The sequence below is a fragment of the Carettochelys insculpta genome, chromosome 5, assembly GCF_033958435.1.
Source record: "Carettochelys insculpta isolate YL-2023 chromosome 5, ASM3395843v1, whole genome shotgun sequence".
Taxonomy (NCBI): domain Eukaryota; kingdom Metazoa; phylum Chordata; order Testudines; family Carettochelyidae; genus Carettochelys; species Carettochelys insculpta.
Window position 1 is genome coordinate 62,669,474 of NC_134141.1, and position 18,486 is coordinate 62,687,959.

An 18,486-nucleotide genomic window follows, 5' to 3' on the forward strand; every position below is an offset into this window, starting at 1 on the left:
CGCTATAAAAAATTATATGTGTGTAATGAAAATGTGTCCTTAAAGTCTGAATTAAGGCAGAATTGACAGACATTTTTCTCCTAAACACAGAATGTATATATTTTTTCTGGCTTGGTTTACATGTAAGCTAAGAATTCTAAGTCAATGGATACAAAGAGCTCACATCCTCATGTAGACAACATGAAGTCAGCATACTAGGGAATAAAACTTGAGGTTATTCCATACATGGGGAACCAAAAATGGATTTTTGGGGATACAAGGAAAAGACAAAAGAATACATTTTTATTCTGCACCTGATGAGACAATAGGGCAGTGTGATCATATTCATGAAAAACAGGATCCCAAACTGCCCCACTTAGGAGCACTGTGAAGGGGAGAATAAACTGTTAGGCTGTGTCTACACTAGGGCATGGTAATCAGCCAGATGAGGGAATAATAATGAGTTGTTGCAATGAATATGGAGCACCATCAGGCTAATTCTCACTGAGGCAACCTCAAATTAGAAGTGCCAGCATGCCATGTAGCCACGGGCACTTCAAAGTACCCGGGCAACTTTGAAGTGCCCTTACTCCCCAGATGCTGGGAGTAAGGGCACTTCAAAGTTGTGTGGGTACTTCGAAGAGCTGGCATGCTGTGTAGCTGTGGGCACTTCAAAGTGTGCAACTTCGAAGTTGCTGCAGTGAGAATTAGCCTAATGACATGCTATATATTCATTGCAGCACCTCATAATTATTCCCTGATCTGACTGACTACCATGCCCCCTTTGAAGAAAGGGGCTAGTGTAGACACAAGCTTAAAGGGTTAGTCTGTTAAAGTTAAATATAAGTTTAGCCTGTAGAAAGCATGTATTGATTGTTATTTATATGTAACCTATCTCTGAAATCTTAACTCTTGATAACATTGTCTCACTACAAACATATCTCAATACTGTGATGTTATAGAGGTGCTGATTCTCATTTGAATTAAACAGCTTGGTGTATACGCTGTCCTGTGAGGATATAGAAAACATGGTATTACTGAAAGTAACCAGTTACAAGAGCTGAATGTCACAACAGAAGACTTCAAAAGGGGCGGGGGTGCAGCCCCTGTTAACCTACAGAGGAGATTATTTGGGTGGCTAACGGGAGCTGTCAGGGATCTGATTCCCAGTTAAGCACCAGCAAATGGAGGCAGGGCTATCCAGGCAACTCGTAGTCCTAGATACACAGAAAAGTGTCACAGCTGTGTAATTTCAATCAGATTCAGTTGCCTCAGTCCCATTGCAAATAAGATAAAATGGTGGACATTTTGACTATGGGGAAATTATGGATATAGTGGGAAAGAGAAAACACTTGCTAATAACTTAATTACAGGCTAGTTTCCTTAAATGTACACAAAAAGATAGTAAAAATGAATTTTTACTATATGAAAAGTAACAGAAAGGTCACTGCATTAGTCTGTATTCTAACAAAACAAAACAGCAGCCATGTAGCACTTTAAAGACTAACAAAATGATTTATTAAATGATGAGTTTTCATGGGACAGAGAAGAAATGGGTCTGTCCCATGAAAGCTCATCACCTAAAGACCAACAAAATGATTTATTAAAGTGCTACATGACTGCTGTTTTGTTCTATAAGAAAAATGTGAAAGATAAGAAATCACCCATTTGTTAGTTGAAGGGTTGCAAAAATTATGAGCCTGAAATTTTTTTAAAATTATAATTTCTTAATTTTAATCCAAACAGTCACAGATTTAATTAAAATTAATCTTTATAAATAAAGTACATGTTGCAAATGTGCAGAAATGAACCGTATTCCTCATACAAAAATAAAGAAAATTAATCTCTGCTTGAGTGACAAACTGAACTTAATCTCATTTAATAAGAAAGGATTTCAGTCCTTGGTGTACCACATTAGGAGTAAAATAAAATGGCTGAGTTGTTTGGAAAATTCTGCTCTCTGCCTTCCTTCAGTATGCTACCCCCTTGAGATTCATCCTCTCACTCTAAGAATTAAAATTTAAACTGAACTATGAAATAAAATTGTAAAATTAAAACTTGATGCAAATCTATTTTAAAAACCTACCTTGTTCGCTACATCTCCAAAAGTCAAATTTGTCAGAGCCATTCCAGCATACCGTCTTAATGTAACACTGTAGTGGTCATTTGTAAGCCCATACATTTCACAATCCACTTGCAATAGTTCTGCAATGGCCTGCAAACCCCCTACATAAATATAATTGAACCCAATGTTAGAAGTACAGCATTTTTTTCTCTGCCCTCTCCTAAGATGAGACAATAGTAATAGCAGGATAATTTAAAGTAATTAATACAACATGTAGCCTTATGTAAATTTCTGAGATACAGTCTCAGTTAAGAATATATTGCAGGCAGCACAGGATGTACAGGTTGCACCTCAGAAAACAAGCACTCTCTGGTCCGGCAACATCCTTTGTCTGGTAGGCTGCTCCTGTGGCTGCCCCACGCGGAGCCCGGGTGCTGGAGTGCCCCCATCTAACCTGCATGGGCCCAGGGATGGGGAAGAAAGTCTGCTGCAGCCACAAGGTGCGGCAGGGATCGTCAGGGACCAGGGGCAGGAGGTTAGAAGGGGCATTAACCTCCCCGGTCCAGCAAAATCCCTCATTTGGGACCATGGAGGTAGAACCTCCACTACCTCCTATTGAGGTTGCTAATGCTTCCCATTACAAGAGACAGCTTTCAGTTTCATCATACCTTTGCTAAACGTTAACTATTCAGGTTGAAATTTACCATGCCATATGTCTGCCTCTGACTGAATATTTTTGGAAAGTTTTGTAAAATGGTTCAGCCATTTCTGAGAACAAAGATAGGGGAAAATATACCATTTCCCTCATATTAAAATTTCCTGACAACTATTTAATTAAAGCAGCACTCACACTTGCATACCATGGAGCAGAGTTTTCGAACAGGTCTACGTGGCCCGTCACTGGTATGAAGGATGTGCTTTTTGCTATCCTCATGAAAATCAATACACATATGGCCAAAATGTAAAGTCCTCAAAAACTACACGTTGCACATAGTAGAGGCTTGTTAGGGACAGGCAGCTAATTCTCTGAAGAGCCTATTCAAATCCACTTTATCCCCATAAATCACCTACGTGCCAACTAGATTGAGCACACACCAGCCTTACAACAGGACTGAGCAAGCTCCAGGGATACAAGAGTTGAGCAGGTATTTTAATACAGTTGCTCCGCCAGTTGCCAGGGCCTGCCTATTCTGCTCAGGAAGTGAGAAGGAAAAAGGGGATATACCCAGATTTGAATCCACAGTAGCAAGGGAACTGGAGGGAGGTTGGGGTACGAAGGTAAGAACAAAGGGGGACTGGAGGGAGAGGAGCAAAGGGGGCCAGAGAAAGGATCCAGTGAGCTGGAAAGGAACAAGGATAGTGGTGGTACAAAAAGTTCTATAACTACTGGAAAACACTCTCATCCTAAGCACAGAATTGAACCCAACATTTACCATTCCTCTGCTTTTAGCAAACAGCTGCAGAAGTCATCGGAAAAGAATGCACCTAATCCTCCTCTGCTGGCTGGTTCACAGAGTCAATATTCTACTAATGGGTTATTCCTTCAGTTCAGGTGGTAGATGTGCGCTGTAGATCTAGAAGTTTCTGTCCTGCTGGGGACCTATGTGGGAGGTTGTTGTCTTTGATACAATGAATCTTCTTGTGTGATTACATTTTTTAATAATATAGGAAACTACACACAAAATTATATTAAAAAGACGTTAAGCTTGCAAACTCAAGAATTCAGAAATTAGGAAATGCCAGAAATCCTAACTTCTGCAACCCTAATTCAGCCACCTGTCATACAACCTTTACATCACATTTTCCCACATGGTCCCTGCCTCATTCTGTGCAGAAGATAACCATGCTCTTAAAATGACTTAGGGCAGATTAGTGAAGGAGGCTTTGCCTCATGTGTTGCAGAAGCTGGAAGGTGAATAGTGAATGAGGCAGAGGACTGCAGGAGAAGAAAAGATGCTCTCATGGTTAAAGTAGTTGAACACCCCCCTGGAAAACAATTCTATCTATGCCTCTGTCAGAGTTCCCATGCTATGATGGTCATTGAAACCAAATTTGTGAAGGTGAGCACTAATTGTGCTATTCATTTTCTAGGTGCCTAAATTAAGACATCAGGGGTCAAATTTGCATCAGTGTTGAGCAATGACTTAGCATTCTGAACAGGTGACAGGGAACATACTGGATTAATGGTATGAGAAAAGAAAGTTAAAATTTGTATCAAACTTCTCAACAGCTGTACAGGGAAAAATATTTCATCTTACCAAGCTCGTTCATTGCATGCCTGTGTTCTTCATCAAATGAAAGTTTCATCAGAACACATACTGCAGGACAGATCTGATGTTCAACTGGAGCTGGCCCTGTCCCCAGAAAAAGGCAAAAATTAACATTGACTGGGTCTATTAAAAGGACATGGTCAAAATAACAAGTCTTACCAAGAGAGTCAAAGTTTTAGGTAAACATTTAAATGAGTTTTTCAGGACCTGAATTACTGAGAAAGTTCCTGAAAATACACCCCATTTTGGTTTGGTAGGTTGTTCGTGAGGAGGTTAAGAAACCTACTAAAAGAGTGACCTTGCTCCAGACAATTTGGTATAATGCAAACTACTATTAAAAATTATTTGCTATTCATTTGATGTTTCTGACATAGAATCATAACCTTGTTAATATAAAATGAAGTTTTTTCCAGCTAGGTTTGAAAATTCATGTAACCCTTTACCTTCCCTAAATGCATTTCTGATTTATGGGAAAATAAAAAAAACAGGCCCTGATACTCAAATATGTTTTGTATTGATGAATCTTCATGTCCACAGGGACTACCATTGAAATCAGTGAGATTTGGCATGGGTGCAGAATGCAATCTGATCCCTCAGAGATCAAACAGGAGAATCAAAGCTAATGATGACACCCTAACACAATCTGTGGGCTAGACAAAGTCTGGTACAAAGCCACTGAGAAGTACAAATGCATCCGAGTGTGAGATAATGATGATTTTTGTGTGTTCAGTGTTTAGAACAGACGTTAAAACAAGATAAAATAGAACTGGGCATGAATACAAATTTGTATAGAGGAGGAAGGGCCAAAAACTTACTGGCATTCCAACCCACATACCACAACCCTCAGAATTTTGAGAGCTGAGGCACACCTGCTGGGGGCCTCAAAACTCCCCTCCCCACAGGAGAGTTGCCCCTAGCACATCACTCCTCTTGCAAGGCAAAGATCTTAAGCTTTCCCTCCCTTCACCCAGTCTCATAGGTGAAGAATGGGAGGGAGGCATAGGGGGAACTCCATAAACAACACTTCAGTGGTAAACGAACCTCCTGTTTGCTTGCGACCCACACTATGGCCAGCCCAACATATAACATACGAATGAAAGAATTGGGATTATACCTCTTATGAGAGACCAAGTCTATGACTGAAAGAACAACCTTCCACAGACCATTTGCAGGAAGGACATATTACAGATGAGACATCCTGTTTTCAAGTATTACTTAAACTTTTGTTTAAAAAAATTCATATGAATGGTAGACATTTAAAATACATTAAGACAGACGTACTTGGATTTTTATCTTGGTCCATGCCTTGTTCGTGTGCTTCCTGCCACTCCCAACACGTTTCACAATAAGCTCGGATCTGTTCCAAAAGATGGAGTACACGGATTTCCCGTCGGCCTCGCTTATCATCAGGTTGTGAGTGAATGATGTTATGCAGTGCTGCACTGGCTCTGGCACGGGCTTCCTTACTACCCCGAGAGTTTCCTAATAACACAGAGTCTTTATCGTTGCCATGTAAAAGCTGGATGAGGAGAGGAAGACATCCAGACTGACGCATAGCTATGCAGCTGTCCTGGGAGCTAGACATAGCTAGCAAAGTTCGTGACATGTCATCCTTATCATGAGTACCAAGCATTGACAACAAAGAATACACCATTTCCACCTGTAGGTCAAATGATTTTGAAAACAGTTACATTTTCTAAAAAAAGATATATTAAACTGAAATGAAATGATGGATGGTATGTAAAACAAAGAAGAAAATTGCTTTCTCCACCAACTCTGCAAGTATCAGTATCATTTTAACAAAATGCCTAATTTTTAGTGCTCCTTTGCTGACTAACATTGCTAACACAAATCCCCTTGGTAGTAATGTGAATGAAATAACAGTGATATCTGAGACTTTTATTCATCTAGACCCCTCATGAGCAGTTCAGGATTTTCAATGTACTAAAGAATAAAATAATATTACTACAAACAAGAATATCCAATAATGTTTCAGCCTGAACAAGCCAGGATATATTTATATTATGAATTCTCACTCTCTCCCTCTCTCTCAAACAGATATTTATCTACAAGACTAACACTCATTTAAAAGTTTATTTCCAATGACAAAATTTGTTAGAGTGCAAATTTAATATGCTTACAGAGACAGTTTCCAAGGCCAGATGAGTCCAGTTTAATCATCTAGTCTGACCTCTACAAGACAGGCCATAGGACTTCAAAGTAACTCCTAGGATAGACCTTTTAGAAAAATATCTAGTCTTGATTTTAAAATGGTCAGTGATAAATAGGGCTCCATGTCGGTCACTGAGGTTGCAGGGATAATGACTTTCTGCAACCTCACACTTCTGCAGTGACCAGCGTAGCTGACCCTATGGCCATCCAAAATGCTGGTGCCAGAGCCAGCTGCTCAGGTGTCCCCCAGCACAGCCACACAAGCTGCTGCTGGAGCAGCTCTGGGACAGCCACACCAGCCACTGCTCTGTGTTATTAGATGAGTCCAATACCAGCTGCTCCAGAAAATTAAATAGGATCAATCTTAGGCTGACAGGCCTGTAATTACAGGGGTTGTCCCATTTACACTTTTTAAAACATTGATACAAATGTCAGCTTTTTTCCCAGTCTTCTGGAACTTTCTCAATGTGCCATTCCTATTAATGCTTCAGTGAACTCCTCAGTCAGCTCTTTTGAAACTCTGGGTTGCAAGTTGTATGAATCTACAGTTTAAAAAGTTTAACTTTAGTAGTTTCCATTTAACATCCTTCAGAGATACTAGTGCAATGGAAAGAATGTAATAATCACTATATGGCAAGACTGTTATCAACTGGTTTCTTAAATAAATATAGAACAAATATTTACTGATCATTTCTGCCTTTTCTGCATTACTAATAATTCTACCATTTCTTTCGAGTAGTGGACAGATATTGTCAAGATTCTTTTTATTCTTAATACACTTTAAAAGTCCTTCTTAGCCTATATTTACACTACTAAAGAAAGTTGAAGTGAGGTATGCAAATGCAGGTACATTAATAACATAGCTGGAGTCAGTGCACCTTAGGCTGAATTACGATGGGGTCTATACTATGGGCAGTTTATAGGAGAAACTTACTCATCAACTTACCACACTCCTCTCCTAGGGGGTAGAATACACAAGTCCACAGAAGAACAATCTGTGGTTGATTTGGTGGGTCTTCACTAGACCCGCTAAATCAAATGCTGGTGGATCAGAGTGACGATCCCCGCTATAATGCAGATGTAGCCTCAGTTTTGTAAACTTCATTGGTCACAGATTTCTCCTCATATCTCTTGGCCTTGCTTATCAATTTTCTACAGTTTCTAAGTTCTGATTTGTTTTCATTTGTGTCAACTTCCCCTTTCTCCTATTTGTTATACCATTAATTTATTTTTTAAAAGCTTCCTTCATTTCTCTTCTAAACCAGGTTGTTTTTTTAAAAACAGCACAACCTTCTTCATCTGCAGCTTTTGGGGCCTCTTGTAAAGGTGTTCTTAAATGATTACTACTTATTCACATTCTTCTGATTAAATTTTTTCTCCCATATGATCTGGCTCATAATTGTTTTCAGCTTTGTGAAACTGGCCCTATTAAAGACAGTATATTAGTGGGAAACCAAATTTAGACCACCCTCATGGATTTCAAATCGAAGTATTAGGAGGGTTTCTTTAGGCGGTCATGTAATATAGCAGAAGCTGTGGGAGTAGACTTCTCCCATTCCTTTTGGCAGGAGTAATTATTTTAAATTAGTACATCTATTTGATTTTGCTTATAACAGAAGAAAATGGCATGCAATATGGCATTACAATCCTAATGGAAAGCCCCAAAACACTCAAAGCCCAGAAAAACAATACAAGTCCATAGTTTGAGAAGTTACTCGTAAGTGCTACTCAGTTGGGAAAGGGATGAAGCAATTGGTGAGTCTCTGCAGAGCGATACATCCTATATGCATCAGCTAGACCGGAAATCAGACTTGTCAAATACGTTATTCTATTAGATTCCCTAATACAAGCTAAATTGCTGCAAATGGTCACAAGTTCAACAAAAGAAGACAACAAGAAGTCCTGTGGCACCTTATAGACTAACACATTTTCGAGCACAAGCTTTCGTGGGCAAAGACTTGCCTTGACGGATGAAAGAATCTGACCTGCATCTGATGAAGCAGGTCTTTGCCCACGAAAGCTGATGCTACAAAATATCTGTTAGTCTGTAAGGTGCCTCAGGACTTCTTGTTGTTCTTGAAGATACAGACTAACACGGCTACCTCAGTGATAAGTTCAACAAGGCATTCTACGACATATATGAAAAAATCTAACATCACTGAAGATAAAGGTCAAACCACTGCATTGTAGAAAATTTAAAATTCTGAGGGTCTCTAGGTAATTTATACTAGATTGAATAGTTAGGAAAATAAAGCATTTTTTTTCTAAAGCTGTGATAACTAAATAACTGAAACAGAAGTATTAAAGTTTATATGACTCCACTAACTATTTAATATTAAATGTAAAAAATATAGAATAAAATCCATGACAAAGCCCATGAGCCAGGTTTGTGACAGTATAATAATAGATGCCTGAGAAATTAGGTTTAGAAAATTCCGGGATTGGAAACAGTCAGATATGTTATGGAGTTGGCACACTTGTACTCTCAAAAGAGAACGAAATCATCTGCTTAATGCATGCCTCTAGGCAGACAGCTGAGGCATCATCTTTAGAGCTTATCTACACAGAGATGTTAGTACACAGCAAGTTAGGGTGTGAATTTACAGCACACTAGCTTGTCTGCATTAACTTACTTGGCTCTTACTGTGCAGTAAGTGTCCACGCAGAGAACTAGCATACAGTGGCAAATGTGCTGTAAATTCACATCTTAACTTGCTGTGTACTAACTTCCCTTGTAGATAAGTCCTTATTGTCTACCTCAGAGACCAGATGAACTAGTGACTGTGGTCTAGAAGAAAAGGATTATGTATGTGTGTACAGTTTAGTGATTCTGGACTAGTGGGTATCAACCTATTTATCACTCTGGGCCACATCTGTCCCTCACAATGTGGTTTGTGGACTCTATCTAATAGTACCTGTCTGGCTCTGAGGGCGTTACATGGTTTGCAGCTCTGCACCGACTGGGCCACAAGTGGCCCATTGGCAAAAGGCTGAGGACCACAGCTCTAGACTGTAGCCACTCATAGCCAGTGGTCTGTCACTGGCACAGTTTACTTAGTGGACAACATAGTCTACCATAATTGCATTAAACCAAATTAATAATGTGTTAACTTCCATGTGAATGTTATAAAGGTTTTCTGCAGAACTCCTCTGAAACTATGTCCTTGACTATGAATTCATTTTGGGAAAATCTCATCTTTCTTTAAAATAAATAAATGAAATAATCAAGTATCAACCACATACAATTCAAGTATTGAGACACTGGAGAAAAATAGTTTTGCTACCCAAAAATCCTACTGGTACCATTGTGACTGTTGAAGGTTCAGACACCAAAGTCTTCCTCAGCTAGTGTTAAACTAATATTTTAGTCCTGTTGATACATATACAATTTCTACCTATACTACAAAGAAAATTGAATTATTTAGGCCTTCTCCACTTCCTCTACTCCTCTCTTAAACAAAACAAAAGAAAACAAACAAAAAAACTGTATAGATTGCACTTAAGGTTTTAATACCAACCTCTGTAAATATGAAATGAAATGTTTGATGTAATCAATAAATCTTTGCTAACACTTTGGTACACAAATTGTGTGGTTAATAGTAGTGTTATAAACCTTTGAGCTTTTAAATAAAGAATATTTAATAGAGAACATGGCATCTGTACAACACAGTTCACAAAAAAGGAACTTCTTAAAGTTTCTGAACTGATGTGTCCCAACACACCTGCTACGACGAACAAATTACTTGATGCAAGTCTCCTTTTGGCACAAAATGAGGTTCACTTGAACCTATCTTTCTATTTTAAAAATAGCAGTGAAATTAGGAAATGTTATCAAAATGCTAAATTTACAGTTTCATTTAATTTAACAGCCCCTTAGTCAAATGAGACTGTTTCTTTCACATACTATAACTATCTGTTCTTATCAGTTTAATATCTGATATGTTCTCTATCTGAGAACCTTATTTTTATACATTTACATATTTTATAATAGAACTATGTTAGTGACAGTGTTTATTTAACAGCATCAATAGTGCAATTCATATTTTAAAAAGCTTCCTAAAATTACATCTATTTCAAGAATTTAGTCTTGTATGAGCATTGCAAATACCAAAAATGGTCTTTAGAACAGATTAATTTTCACCAGTCATCTGGATCATCTAACAATACAAGATTTTAATGTGTTCCAACAACTGTGTGCAATGAAATTTTATTATAAATAATTCTACCACTGGGACTTCATATTTTCTTCTAAAAAATCAAAGGATTTTAAAGGAATATTTCTCAAAACCTGAAAAACTTTCGAAAAAACTGAACTGCATGAAATTAGTACACGTTGAAAGATCATTCAATGAATATTATAGTACTGGTAGAAACAATGAAGTTATTGTATTAGTAAAAATGTAGCGTTAGCGACCTGTGGTTTGTAATCTTCGGTTACCTTGGTACCCAGGTGACTTGTCAGTCTTCGAGGAATGGAATAGGTACTACTGGAGCTCATAACACTGGCTGTTTCATGGTCCATTCGAGCAGTTGAACCCTATAATTTTAAGAACAATTAGCTAACATCCAAAAAAGTTCTTTTACTGAAGGGCCAACTGTTGACTATCTTAGTTTCACCATTTAATCACATCTGCAACTATAAATTGTCACCCTGTGGTTTAGTTAATATGTATCTGAAATACAGTTTGGAAGTTATTTAAATAAAAGTCAAACAGATGGTTTATTACTAATTTTTTCCTAGTCCTCTCTCAAAGCAGTTCTCTGTTTCTACAAAATTAACTGTAATTATTGAGTGAGGTTTTTTTTAATAAATACTGTTATCAGGAGAAAGGAGAGCTGAAATAAACAACACCGAATTGCTAATTTGCAACAGATAAAAGCAAGAAGAGACCACAAAACAGACTTTGCTTTTAGGCCATTTTATATAGAACAAGTAGGAATTCTGTATCAGTGACATTACAAATCTACTTTTGTTTCCAGAAATGTTCTGCAGAATTCCAGGACATCCTGCTTTTTACCACATCTCAAGTGAAAAACTTAAGCGCTTCAGAATACAACTGGGCATGCAAAAACTGAAAAAGAAAGGGTCTGTGGGTCAAAAAGGGAACAGTGCTAGATGGTGTCACAAAGATGACAAATTTATTAAAAAACAACAAGAAGTGCTGCAGCACCTTAGAGAGACTAACAACTTCATTAGGTCATGAACTTTCACAGGTAAAACCCACCTCCTCAGACGAATGGACTAGAAAAGTAGAATCTAGGGTTTATATAGACCCCCTCCCACCGTGCTCTACTAACTCTGGATTCTATTTTTTACTCCATTCATCTGCGGAGGTGAGTTTTACCCAGGAAAGCTCATTGCTTAATAAATTTGTTAGTTTCTAAGGTGCTACAGGACTGCTTGTTATTTGTGAAGCCACAGACTAGCATGGCCTTTGAGTCCAAGGCAAATCTATGGGAGAGTCAAATCTGGTTTGTTGAGTAAGATGATGTTACACAGTGCTTTTTAACCTTTTTGCTTATGAAGATCCTCTAGAAAAACATTGTGGATGGGTGCTCCCTTGGGCTATACCTTGACACAGCTGTCACCATTAGTTTTTTGTCTCCAGTCTCTTTCCTTTCTTTATTCTTCTCTTTTCTCCTTTTTGACCTATTTTTTCTTTTATGTCACCTTTTACCTTTTTGGCTTTCTACTTATACATTTTTCTTTTTTAAAAAGGTCATGCCAACGCTTGCTTCTGATCCCTGATAGCTCCCCTCATTTATTTAAGAGAAGGTTACATGTGTTTAGGTCATTTAAGAGTAGCTCTGTGTAACTGGACGGAGTGTTCTTATGAACGCAATGAGTGCCACAGCAGCAGAGAGTTTTAGCAGAATTGGTGCCGGGCCTTCAGTCCTCTGTTAGATGAGCTTCTCCCACAGTAGCTCCCTACAATAGAGGGAAGGCAGGAGATTTCTTATGAGTGTCCCATCCTTTGATGCAGCTTCCCCATTCAGTCTGACAAAATAAAAACTTTTAGTTCTTACAATAGTTATATGATTAAATTCTCCCATTCTTTTGTAGGCCTCTAGAAACCTCACCTACTAATTTTAAAGCTCCTAGGACATAAAATACTTTTCTTGCAGTTCATCAAAGGAACTCTCACACTGACCACAAGAGTCACTGGAGAGAAACATTAGACACTTGTCCCTTTGTGGCTGAACACTCTGCCTACACAGAAATCTCAGATCCCTGATAGCCTGGAAGTCACAAGGTTGGGAACTTGTACAGTAATTGCAGTGAATATTAATTTTATAAGGGAATTGTCACTGAATCTGCTACACAACAATAGTTCTTTAAAAAAGTGGTATTTAAAACTAGATTAGATTAAAACCTTAAACCTAAGCCCCATCACCAAGCTAAATGTTTTATGGCACATCAAAATTTAAAAAAAAAAAAAAATTATACTATCAGAGACCCTGTTTAGCTTTTTCTGTTCTCATGTGGCTCCATTCCTTCTCAGTGAACAAGTGAGCATATCCATAGAGACTCTGTTTAATAGACAGAAAGATATATCAAAGATATTGCACCTTGTTTTTTGAGTGTCGTGATAGAGACAATGGATGTGGACAATGCTATGTCTGGGAGATGCCCTCTCACCAACGTAGTTACGACTGGGTGGTTTAATTATGCTCGTAGGAGAACCCTCTCCCATCAAAATACAGTGGCTATATGGGAGACCTTACAGTGGCACAACTGCAATACTATATCTGTGCTGCTGTAAGATCTGTAGTGTAGAGATAGCCTTTTACCACAATGATAACATTATACTGCTCATCTAAGTAATTTAATCCTTTGGTCAACTAAAAATGAAATTAGAATGAATTGACAGTTATAATTTTTAAGATTTGTAGGTATTTGCAGAAGCCTTAATTTTGAAAAATATCCCAACCCTAATTGAGGTGGAATCCCAGATTCAAATCCCACAAGAAACATAATTTGAACAGATCAAGTCACATTTAATTGCCTGTACCACACTCATTTAAAATGTTTTAAATGTAGCAGGGGGTTAAACATACTGGTTTTAAAAGATGATTTGGATATAGATAATAAGAGGTTCTTGAATAAACTCTTAGACTAAAATTTCCAAACACAGGGGACTAAGATTAATTACGTAAATTCCTATTTATGCACCAAAGATATTCAGAGATGTTGAGCACCCAAAACTCTGCTGTAACAATTGATCTGACAAACTGGCAGGTAACCAAAGTTAATAAAACTTACATACTTCTGTGCAGACTCTCTTCTCTCCCCAATGCTCCTTCCACCCACCTTGCTTCAATCCTGTTCTTATGTAGTATCTTACCCTACAATTTTCCTTTTTTGTTTTCCTTCCTTCTTTTGACTCTTACATGCTTTCATGCCTTTATTCTTGTCTCATCTGTGCTTTATTTTTCCTTCCTTTGTATTGTTTTCCTGCATTTGATGTAATTTACTAATAAATCAGTGAATGACATTAAAATATTTCGGATAGCTTACAAAATCAAGTTTTTAGTAAAGTTCATTTTGCTGTCAGCTGTACAGTAGAGCATACTCTGATGTGAGGAGGAGGAGGTACAAAAGAGAATATAACTGAGTCCTGAAACATGCTGTCTCAGTGGGCAAAATTCCAATTCACATCGCTCATCTTACCACAAAATTAGGTAACCCCAAACAATTAGGTTGATTTAATTTGCACTCTATTTAATCCTCATTGCTCAAGGATACAAGGTGGATTGATTTGGGTTCCCAGAAATAAAATGCTAGTGCTCAATCCATTAAGTCTCCTTTCTCTATCTTTGTTCTAAAAGTAAATAATCCCCTTATGTCTCATAACGGCACAAATTCAGATCCCACAGCCATATTTTTCTCCTGTATCTTAACATTAACTCAAAACTGCTCAAATCCTATGCCCCAAACATCAAAGTAAGAAAGCTGCAATCACATGATTTTTCCTGGTTACAAGACATGCACTCTTTTCCTCCCACCTCCAAAAAATCTCTCTCATCTAAAATAACTGCCCACTCACACGATAAAAAACATGTGGCCACAATGCATGAATTATTTAAACACATTATGCGTTCAGCTGAAAAGCATCACTGAACTATTTTTTCTCCTTTAGAATAATGCTGTCATCAGGATTAGAGTAGGTGCCTCAGGCAAGCATTCAGATGAAGCAAAGAGAATTGGGTTCCATACTGCTTTCAAATATATCGTCACAGAAAAATTAGGAACTATGCTTAATGTCTAATATAATGAAATATTTGAGCCATACCACAGAAAATCCTTTTCACAAATTATTGTGTGTGAGGTGCTTGAAAGGGGACTGAAATAATTGTACAAACACAAAGTAAAAAAAACAGAAAAAGCTTACATATGAATTTCATTGTATAGTCTGAGGTTATCAGAATCTGATCGACTAAAATGAAATCCTAAGCAATACTTGGAGACAGTAAAACAAGTGCCATTACAGCACATTAAAATAAATAAAATTATACCTACTCTTGATGGATATTAAAGAATTTAGTGTAGACCTATGTTTCACCCAGTAATATATTTCAGTATTAATGGAACGGCAATGGGCAAATTTGAAGCAACCATGTATGTCATTCTTCAGCACACATGCAGAAGATTATTTCTGATGAGAGATTTAGTTCCAGGGATTTATGTGAGAATTATCTGTAATTATAATAGTATTTGTATTTATTTGTAATGAGAAACTTGTCAATTTTTTTTTAAATTGTGGTGTTTCAGTGACCATTTCTGAACTGGAATCTGAGTAAATTCCATCATTAAATCAAACACAAAAAGCTACAACTAGGAAAACAATTTCTACAAGCAATGTCCTCACCCCTGCTTAATGTATCTGTGTTAACCATTTTAATCAAAAGAAAATAAAGTCTTGTGTTATGGAATATTTAAATTTCATCTCATTAAGATATCCTTTGTAACAGCTTTGAGAGCTTTCTTCATTCCCTATGGAAATAAAAAAAAATGTCAGCCTTTTAAGAATTAATATAGCTAAAGAAATCCATTGAAGCACAATTAAATAGCTACATCAGAATTCCCACATCACACCTATGGAAAAGACATCTTTATATTTAAAAATGTTATCAACAAATAAAATATTTACATTACCTGACCACTACAAGTAGTTGCCATGCTGATTTCTGTTGCTCCTTGACCTTCATTCTGCCTCTCTGCTTCATGTGAGCCTGCATCATGTTTACTTTGAGGCACCCTCTGTTAATGCAAGAGTTTATACCATTACATATAGAAAAAGGAAAACACTTTATCAGTCAAAGATTTCTAAGCTGTGACTGCATCTATGTCGTAGCTTCACAAAGCCAATGAACTGTGCTTTATATTTTGTAACCTCTTGCCTCAATAATTAGCAGCTGAGACTGACTGTCTTAGTGAAATTGCAAGATGAAAGTGAAGCATGTCCTCTGAGGATTATAGCCCTGTAAGACAAAGGATTTGCTGTGAGACACAGAAACACCATCCTCCACCAGCTGTGCTCACATCACTATCAGAAATGTAACAGAACTGGAGCAAACTACTGTGTCCTCTGCAATGTCACACAGTTTATGCATTCACTGAGGCTAAGGTTAATACAGTTAAATCATTACTTAAATTTCAAAGCAAATTTAAGCTTTTTCTGGGTGGACAGAATACTACACATACAGTAGATGTATACCATACTAAAGGAAACTTTCCACATTATTGTTAATGTGAGCAATACAATTGTATCCATCTCAATATGAACAAAGCTTTAACAATACGCTCATACCAAACGTAATCATTGTATGATGCAGAAAACCTACTGAAAAGAGACTTTATGAAACTAAAATTTTAACCGAATGAAAACTAGATTTTTGCCGTTACCATTTAGAGTGATCATAAAATGATACCAAAACAGAACTGTAAATATAGCACTTTGAATACAGTAAGTGGACTAAAAGATCAGAAAGCTACATGAAACACCTGTTATTACCCACCAATAACTTAGAAATTATCAAGCCTTTAAAAACGCCAACAGAAATGTTCTCTCCTTTACACCGACAGGAGATTAGAAGCAGAAAAGAGCTACGTTCATCTCCCTACCAAAGCAGGCTTGTTTCCACAGCACTGTTCTCAATATGGAACTTCAGTTTTCTTGTTTTCATGCTACTAACCTTGACTATACACTCTGATATCACCCTAAACAACTCTTTTAATTCTTAATTTAAAATACACATAAGTTTTAGAGCTCCAGTCTACTGAAGTGCCTACTATTTTCCTGAAATTAGGAGATTACCACAGACCAGCAGATCTTCTGGAAACATCTCAATATTTTGCATTAACCTAATACTCTTCTCTACTCATTGTAATTCTTCTACAGCTTTCTGGTAAAACAGGTCAGAACTACACACACTAACTCAGTTATGATCTCAGGTCTTTTGTTTCTTTGATAGTCCCTCTAAGGATTTATGTGATGCTTTAGTCTCAACCTAAGCATTATACAAACAAATCCTTATAAAACACTGACGATCTCACACCTGGAATAATGTGCTCAGCTAGAAAACAGCAATTAAAATAATTATTTAAATGTGACAAAGTGATTACAAATAATTCTTTAAAGAATGAAATACACACACTGGTAGTTTAAAGACAGAAGGTGAATTGTATAAGGAGAACAAAGACATTTAATAAAAATCCTAAAGTTCTGTTCCTGGACTAGTTTTCTTAAGGTTACACCCAATATCCACACAAAGACACTCTAATTGGATTTTGGGATGCATCAAACTCTGCTATCAACTACAAGGAGTGCAGCCACTACACACACAGTCTAAAAGAGCAGAGGCCACTGCATCATTTGCCATTAATTGACATACGTAAGGTAGCAATACTTTCACCTGTTACTTATTATACCATCACCCAGGTACCTTAGGTAGACATGTCCCTGTTCACCGTGGAACTCTCAACTCTTATTCTGACAACTCCGAAGCTCCTCCCATCCTAAGGGTCCTTAAGGACACCGCTCCTAAGTTTCCTGGTGTGTGTTGGTTGAGCACAGGATGACTATGAACCATCAACGTGATGTGGCTGTGAAAAAGGCTAATGCCGTCCTAAGATGCATCAGGCAAATTATTTCCAGTAGAGAGATGTAAGAGATAGTGCCATCATATAAGGCACTGCTAAGACCGCATCTGGAATACTGTGTGCAATTCTGAACTCCCATGTTTAAGAAAAATGAATACAAACCGATATAGATGCAAAGAAGGGCTACTAGACTTATTGAAGGAATGGAAAACCTACCATATGATCTGAGACTCAAGAAACTTGGCTTTTTTAGCCTAACAAAAAGAAGGCTGACTGGAAATGTGATTGCTCTCTGTAAATGGAGAGTAATAAATACCTGGGACACCATCAATACATTTAGGCCAGAATAGATACAATCTCTCAAAAATGAATTAATGGCTCTGATCTGTCCAGCCTTCCTACTAGCTCTTGCTTCTTGAAGTTCTGGGCTTTCAATTTCTGTTTCTCAGCAGACAGAAAAGTAACATATGCAAAGAAAGAAACAAGCTGGATAGGATTGTTTTTGTTCTGTGGTTGTGGGGTGGAGGATTTTGGCCAAGATTGCAGAGGAGTTAGTTAAGACATTGTTTTAAAGACAGAGACAATATATCAGAAATGATGGAAGCAGCATAGAAAAAAAACCAAACAAACGTGGAATGGATTGGAAAGACAAACTAAAAGCCACAATTCAGCACACACAACACTTCTTGTAATTCCCATGCACTTTTGCCACAGAAAAACAGTCATGGCTTCCGGGAGTAAAAGAGACCCTATTTTGAAGAAACTTGTTCCCTGGGTGAAAAAGAACACACCAAGTATAAAAGTAGCGCAAGGAGAAAACGCAGGGCCTCGTGAGAAGGAACATCAAAAGGAAAACTGCTTATTGGGAGAAAATGATATGGATGAAGATGTGACTA

General features: G+C 37.5%; 1 protein-coding gene and 1 pseudogene across 4 annotated transcripts in view; one reads left to right on the top strand and one right to left on the bottom strand.

The window, feature by feature from the left end:
* The window catches only part of APC (APC regulator of Wnt signaling pathway), a 175,222-nt gene that overhangs the window by 20,319 nt on the left and 136,417 nt on the right, over positions 1-18,486 (bottom strand). For 2 of the 4 annotated variants that reach the window (XM_074995225.1, XM_074995227.1), the window contains exons 8-12: positions 15,644-15,748; positions 10,925-11,023; positions 5,596-5,974; positions 4,303-4,398; positions 2,066-2,205 (exon numbers count right to left, since the gene is read on the bottom strand). In XM_074995225.1, the coding sequence (XP_074851326.1) occupies positions 2,066-2,205; positions 4,303-4,398; positions 5,596-5,974; positions 10,925-11,023; positions 15,644-15,748 (819 nt within the window). Of the gene's footprint in view, positions 1-2,065; positions 2,206-4,302; positions 4,399-5,595; positions 5,975-10,900; positions 11,024-15,643; positions 15,749-18,486 lie in introns of all 4 variants that reach the window. The other 2 variants (XM_074995224.1, XM_074995226.1) reach the window with 1 other exon arrangement.
* LOC142013964 (U2 spliceosomal RNA) lies at positions 10,397-10,444 on the top strand (annotated as a pseudogene).